Source organism: Geotrypetes seraphini, chromosome 11 (assembly GCF_902459505.1).
Source record: "Geotrypetes seraphini chromosome 11, aGeoSer1.1, whole genome shotgun sequence".
Classification (NCBI taxonomy): domain Eukaryota; kingdom Metazoa; phylum Chordata; class Amphibia; order Gymnophiona; family Dermophiidae; genus Geotrypetes; species Geotrypetes seraphini.
In genome coordinates this window covers 139,952,046-139,959,747 of record NC_047094.1, presented here as the reverse complement: position 1 = coordinate 139,959,747, position 7,702 = coordinate 139,952,046, and the positions used below count along the sequence as shown (strand labels likewise).

At 38.9% G+C, this 7,702-nt stretch overlaps 1 protein-coding gene across 7 annotated transcripts in view; it reads right to left on the bottom strand.

The window, feature by feature from the left end:
- Nucleotides 1–1,085: 1,085 nt before the first annotated feature.
- Nucleotides 1,086–7,702, bottom strand: part of TOX2 (TOX high mobility group box family member 2) — a 219,752-nt gene continuing 213,135 nt past the window's right edge. For all 7 annotated transcript variants that reach the window (XM_033914248.1, XM_033914241.1, XM_033914246.1 and 4 more), the window contains 2 exons: nucleotides 4,455–4,585; nucleotides 1,086–2,045 (listed from right to left, as the gene is read on the bottom strand). In XM_033914248.1, coding sequence (XP_033770139.1) covers nucleotides 1,970–2,045; nucleotides 4,455–4,585 — 207 coding nt within the window. In that variant the 3' untranslated portion in view covers nucleotides 1,086–1,969. The remainder of the gene's footprint in view (nucleotides 2,046–4,454; nucleotides 4,586–7,702) is intronic.

The following is a 7,702-nucleotide window of genomic DNA, read 5'->3' as shown; positions in this document are numbered from 1 at the left end:
TCGAAAAGTTTTGAAGTCGCCCGTTGCCATCAACAGGTTGGAGGTGGAGTGGTTAAGTTTTGCTGCTTGCGTCGCCAGAAGGTTATCAAACATCTTTTTGCGCTGAGTGCTCTTGAGTGGAGGGAAGGCAAAAGGGTTCGGAGTTCTTCTTTGTCTTGAGGTGAGGATCTGGTTTAGGCGGTTTTTTAGATAGGGGGGGTGGAGCCGTTTAATGCTTTGAATAATAGACAGTAGAATTTGAATTGAATTTGTGCTTGCATAGGTAGCCAGTGAGAGTCTAGGAAGGCAGTTGTAATATGATCATATTTTTTCAGGGAGTAGATCAGTCTGAGGGCAGTGTTTTGTATGGTCTGAAGTTGTGAATATTTGATAGAAAAAGTTTTAACAAGAAATTTGACCATGTAACTCCCTTACTTCAAAATGCTCATTGGCTTCCAGTGTCTCATCGTACTCTATATAAATTATGTTTACTTACATTTAAATCTCTATTATTTAAAACTCCAGCTTTTATTTATAAAGCATTGATACCTTATAATTCTTCTAAATTACTGAGATCAAACGATCAACATTTATTGGTCATCCCCTCTCTTAAAATTAATACTCGAAGGCAATTTATCTTTACTATTACGGCGCCTCAGACTTGGAACTCACTCCCGCTATACTTAAGAGAGGAGAAGAACTTGGAAAAGTTTAAGAGCAAATTTAAGAGTTTTCTTTTTAAAGATGCATTCAATATTTAATTGAAATGTTAACTGCTCTTTCGTTTTTGTTTTTTTTAACTTACCTATTTAGTAGTCTTTCCATTCCTCTTATGCTTAACCTTTAATTGTTGACTCTTTCCTTTCTAAGATTGTATTTCTTTCCTGCCTTCCCTATTGTGTCATGTATTGCGTTAATTAGTTTTTTTTATTATTTTTTTTGAAAACTTATCCCTTTATTAATTATGTATGTCTATGTATTTTGTAATATGTATTTTGCTGATTTGTACATCGCTTAGAATTTGGAATAGGCGATTAATCAAATAATAAATAAACTTGAAACTTGTATGTGTACATGTGAGGTCTACAAAATGACACAGAAAAATGTTGGTTTTAGCACATTTTCATATTTTATTAGAAAGTAAAGTAAGATAAGCATTGTGAAACCAATTGAACGTACTGGTACTGACATGACATGACAGCACCAACAAAAAAATTAAATTTACCTCATAAGCCATAATTTTGCTTTCTAGTTCTTCATAAATAGACAAAACCATTGTCAGCAATTTTAAATAGATGGACATATGGCTGGAAAAAAATATACGGTAATAATGCCATAGAACATGGATATAAATTGTCCATTTCTTGCTGTACAAATAAAAGTTTGGCAGGTTTTCTCTTTATACACATCTCTCTTCTATGTGTAACTAAAAAAATGTGCTACAATATAAAATGTTTTTACTATAAAGTAAGCTACTCATTTTTTACACAAAAAATCTTAAAGATGTATTCAGCACAGTTCTAAAACACTCAGTAAACTACTTACAACTATCCAACAAATTATATTTGTCATTTCTCTTTTTCACATTTTTTTTAAAATGTATTTGCACTTGTAGTAGCCATCAGAGCTCCCATTTGCCTTGCTATGAAAGCTGGTCCCAAGACCGACAGGGCTTTTGCATCTACATTATTCACAATCGTCACATTTTTTTCTGCCCAGCTTCAGGGCCTGAGCAAACCAGGCACGAACATCCTTCTACTAAGCCAGCCTGATGCAAGCACTGGGGTATGGCCCTGTTCTGCACGTGAAAAGCAGTTCAAGAAAGGGAAAACGGTCCATAGCTAAGCAACATCGGTGTCCTTTTGTTGTTTGTGAATCATGAGGTTGGCTGTCCTGAGCATGGCGGCCCTTTCTTAAGTTCAAAAATGAAACAGCTTTCGCGACACTGAAATCCAGCTAATTATCAGGTGCGTGCTTCTGGCCAGGATCTCTAATCCTTATGACCTGCTTGATGGCTGTCCAGGTGGCTGGGATTGTACACGCTGTCAAATGGCCGCCCCTTGATCCTATTTTTGGAAAGAAATGTCAGGTTTTAGGTGAGGTAGGGTGAATTCTCCTTGGGCAGCATGCTTGAAGAAAACAAAAGAACGTACACTACAGTAAGGCCCAAACAGCTTTCAACTGGTGAGGAAGAAACACACGCTGACGTGGCTCATGCTTAAAAATGTCTAAATGCTGCGACTTATATTAAATTGTGGAAGCGACAAATAATCAAATTCCCTGGGGAGATATTGGCCCTCGTGATGAAGTAAAGCTTAGAAGGGGCAGCAGTTTTACACAAAAGTTGTTGCCTCTGTTTATTTCAGTATTTTAGAAAGAATCGCCAACTCAGAATATGGATTTCCAAGTCTGTATGTCAAATATGTATTTTAGAACAAGGTCTAATGACATACAACCTCTTCTGAAATCCATGAGAAATGGACATCCAGGTGCAGGCTACATCCACTTTTCACACTGAAACATCCATATTTTGAATGGGGCAACACAAGAGACACAGCCGTGGGGCAGCAGAGGAGCATCCGTGCTGTTACCAGATTTTCGGGATGTCTAAATGCTGGGTTTTAGATATTCAGAACATGAAAACAGCTTCTAAAATAAGGGCCTTAGCTATAATTTTTCTCTTCAAAGTTTAAAGAAATTATGCAAATCAGCTGACTTGTGGGTTTTCTGCACTTGGATATCTCAATTTTTTTTTCCCTCAAAATATAAATCTGGCTTTTTTTTTTTTTTGTAAGTGATGGGTTGGGAAAGGTAGTTTTCAGGGCTTTTTGATCAAGTTGCGTAGGATTTTTTTATCACAGGTCGCTGCAGTAAAAGCTCCGACACTCATAGAATTCCTATGAGTGTTGGAGCTTTTCCCACAGCAGCCAGCAATTAAAAACCCTAACACGGCTTGATCAAAGGGGGCCTTACAGACTTAACTTGATTATTAATTTGACTTGATTATTTTGACCAGATTTCAAGGGTAGTTACTGAGCTGTGTTGCTGCAGCAGAGAACATTGCACACCCCGGCTGCAGTGGTACAGTGTGCCTCCCAAGTTGGGCCTGCTTGCTCTTAAAGGGGCTAGTGGTAGGTAACTTAACCCCCGACCCCCTCCCTCAGACTCTCAGCATAACTCTAAAGACAAAATACACTGTGGAGGCAGATGTTCCCGATGCAGACTTTATTGTTTCAATGTTATAATCCACAAATCTGAGCAATGAAGAGGACCCAACATGGTCCATGTTTCAACCAAAGTGTCTTCTTCAGGGGTGCTGAGGAAAGCATTCAGCGTTCATGGGCTTTAGGCCATTTAAATCCACAAAACTCGTGAAGGGACTTCATGGGGACCCCTGAAGAAGACACTTTGGTCAAAACACAGACCATGTTGGGTCTTCTTCATTGCTCAGATCTGTGGATTATAACACTGAAATAATAAAGTCTATATTGGGAACATCTGTCTCTACAGCGTCTTTTGTTTTTGGACTTTCGTCTCTGTGGATACATTGGGTCAACTTTTTTGGTTCTCAACATAATTCTCCCAGCTGTTGCCCCTGGTAGCTAGGAAGGGCAGGGAGAGTAGGAGACATCCCCAGACACTTGATCCCTTTCATCACCCTGCTTCAGAAACAGTGCCACCTGACTCCTACCACTTGGGGGTGAACCTGCTCAATAAAGTTATGCATAAGCAACCCAATACTCCTAGGGAGGAAAGATAATGACAGCCCTGTCCTCTCATTATCCCATGGTCCAAAGAGAACAGAAGAAACCTCCAGTTGCCTCTGCTTTGCCCTGTCTTATTCCAAAGAGCCATTGACTGAGCCGGGGCTGATGCATTTTGTAGCACTTCATTTTAAAATTTATACTGCAAGTATTTGTTTTAGTGTTTGCTACAGTAAAATAACTCTTGTACTAGCATGTAATTTAGCTGAAAGAGTTGTCAGAAGTTCAGCAAGGAAAAGGTAAACTTCCATCCACACCCTGCTTGGGGAGAGGCATCTGGTAAGAGGCTTCCCAGAAGGGGCTATTAATCTCCTGCACACCTTTTCCATTATCTAATCTAATCTAAATTTCTGTACTGCACTTATCCAGTACAGGTTCAAGGCGATTTACAAGCTAACAGGCCCATATAGTAATATGGGGAATTGCAGTGAGAACACATCAGTAAGTAAAAGTTAATGTAGATGGATAACGAGCCTAGGGAAAAATTTATGGCAGGAGGAAGGGAGGATAGACAAGTGGGAGCATCTGGACAGCCAGATTTAGGCTCTAGGGCAGTGCTTAGATTTAATCAGCCAAGTTACATGGCTAGATCTGACCGATATGAAGCTAATATCTATGAAATTAACATTGGAGAAATAAAATATATGAATGTAACCTTATCGCTAAAGGCCTTTCTGTGAGAATTTTCAAGATACTAGTTTTCCAACTTGCCTGCACTGGTTGATCCCACATTCCCTGCTTGGGTAATCATTATCCCAGTCAGTATTTCCTGGGGGGTTTGATGAGGCAGGGGACCGGGGTCCAACAGTGTTCTGAAATTCCGAAGGAATATGCGAGAACTCCTGCAAACAGAAGAGCAGAGAATGGAGTTATTTCCAGTGAAACAGATACAGAAATCCTCTGCTTCTCCATGCCAGCCACCCCTTCCTCTTCTTTACAGGAACTTACTGTAGGACAGCTAAGAGCATCATGTGGAATGCGTGGGCTGGCACTTTCTGAAGCTTAATAAAAGGACCCAAAACATGTAGAAATGAGAGGGAAAACAAATCAAAATGGAAATATTTAGCGTGCATAGTTGAAAAAGGTTTGAAAACAAACTGCAAAGTTTTCCTGTTCACATCCCTACTATGTGCCGCAGGTGCAATGCACACGACCACCGACCAATCATTTTAGGAAAGATTTACTAACCTGCATCTGAAACATGAGAAAAAGGAGCAGACGCATTTTGCGATAGACTAGAATATTCCAAAACTATCCTCTTATCTTTGCTTACATCAACTCTCTTTGCCCTTTTTGGAAAACTCTGGCAGCTGGAAAAGTTTTGATTACAGTATTTTTTCCTGGCTATAGAGCTCCTGTGGCTGTTAGAAGTTAAATCAAAGAATAACCCGTGAGGTAGCCTGAAAATGGCAATTATGTGGGCTGTGGATGGCAATAAGCGTAATTATGCAAACAAACAAAATATCTTAGCCTAAGTTTAAAGGTCTGACATTCTGCTTTAATGAAGGGTGTAACCAATGTGCAGAGTGAATTTGTTTCTTAGGGGTGATATATTTTCAAGGTTGAAGTATGAGACAGAGGCAAAGCAGAGATATACAGCAAGGAGTGCATAATCATCCAAAGGCATCCTCTATGATGACACTAATTGCAGAACATTTTCAAATGCAGCAAATAGCTGAGATAAAATTGCATTAAGATGTGCTTGTCCATTATCCTTCAAATTCTTTGCAGAGCACCAAAACTTGGGCATGCAACTAAGTACCAATCAACAAGCAGTTGTCAACAAGCAGTAATTGGCCCTAAATTGAAGCTATGCCCTTTTTCTAGCACTTGAAGTAATCCTTGCGGTATCCCTCAGGGTTCCACACTTTCTAATCTATATTTGTCTTCTCTCGATTCTAGATTATCCCATTTAGGGATTAAGTTGTTCAGTTATGCTGATGACATAACCATCTTGATCCCCACTTTAATGTCATCTTCTCATATCAGCCACGTTATAGCTGAAGTTTTGAGATAATTGAAAAATGGATGTTTGAATTTAAATTAAAACTAAACCCAGAGAAGACAAAAATTGAATATTATAACTTACCCTGTTCAATCTACAATTACAATCCTAGGAGTAATTCTAGACCGGAACTTGACCATGAAGAAACAGGCTGATGACCTAGTACAGAAGGGCTTCCAAACTTTATGGAAATTTGCTTACAATTAGAGCATATTTTGATGTTCCATCCTTAAGACTATTGGTACAATCCCTGGTGTTGAGTCAATTGGACTACTGCAATATTGTTTACTTGGCTGCCACCCAAAAAACTATACCGATTGCGTATTATCCAGATTGCAGCAGTCCGATTGATTTTTAATCTGAGCAGGTTCGATCATGTTACTCCTTCTCATCGAGAACTTCATTGGTTGCCAGTGGAGTCCCATGTGAGGGTTAAATTTGGTTGCTTGTGCTTCAAAGTGTGTTTGGCCTCATACCTAATTAACTATTGGATTTGTTTGCATTTGTTGATTTGAAACTTCTTAGACATATGAATGCTTTTTTTGTTTTCCCATCTGTTAAAGGGTGCAAGTTTAAAAAATATCACTGTCTCTTGTTCTATCAGGCAGCAACTTGGGACAGGGATTTGTAGTCTTTAATTGTAACTTCTGGCACCTACCAACATTTCAGGAGAAACCTAAAAATGTATTTGTTTACTAGATTCCTGGATAACTGTAACTGAAACTTTCATTAACTGTAATTTAATTCCCTTTTGTAAACCAAATAGAATTTAACAGTATTGTGGTATAGAAGCAAGTTTTGATGTTATGTTATATTATCTATGAACGTTGGGGGGTTGATATTCACCCCCAGCATTATTTCCCAGTATTCAGTTCTGGGTGCTGTCCAGGCTTTACCATGCCATGCCATGTCGTTTCTTCTCATATCCTACAATTTTCTGCTAGGATTCATTGCAGTTTACAAAAGAGATGCAATTAAAGGGACGAGGATATAGCAGGGGTCTCCAAGGGATATTATTTTGAAGTTTGGAGCATAGAAAGAGAGCTTCTTAAGAGCAGGATTCTATGTTTTTCGATTTTGCCGACAACTACCTGAGCCCCTGAAACAGTCTTTTACACAAAACCGACAGAGTTGGGCAGAGTAGGGGAGTCACTAGTGAACTTGGACATAACTTGAATGTCCAGACACAGTGAATTGAAAGCTAAGTACATTTTTAAAAATTATTTTCCCTAGTTGAGATATTTTTTCATCCTGTACTTATCCTATATTTGAGCCATTTTTCACTTGAATTGCACATAAGGGTAGGAACCCAATGAAAGAGACAAATGCTCTCCTAAAAGCATGCGAGTAGGCTATTAGGCCTCATTGACATAAATATTATAAGGAGTCAAAATGGCTGTCTTCTAGCAAGTCAAACCTGGTAGCTTTCCATCCCTTTCTTGGAGAGTTAGTATTTCGCTCACATCAAGATACTCTGCAGGCCAATGATCAAACAGTGCAACCTGTACTTTGTGCAAATTTTCCAAAGTAAAGTTCCTGTGCCCAGCCATTTTAGCATGAGAAATGAATGTAGGTTTGAAAATGGAGTCTAGGTTTCTACTTTCCCTTCACATGCTCTATTGATGGGACCTGAAAATGCCTCTTCTAAATACAGACATAACCACATGTCCTGGAAATGTTTGCATTCACATTGAAGGAGAACAAGTTTCAGACAGTCAATTTATATAGGGGTGTCCAATAAGAGTGCAAAATTTGAAATGAGTGCCATTTCCGGTCTGTTTAAGTGGGGCGGAAAATTTCACAGCTGTCATGTAGACACATTGTGATTAGTAGTCATGGATCGCTACACGAATGAACAATGCATTATTATTGTGAAAACTTATTACAAATGTGGGGAAAGTTTTGTAGAAACAGTTTGCAAATAGCGTGTGATTTTTGGTCGACAAAATGCACC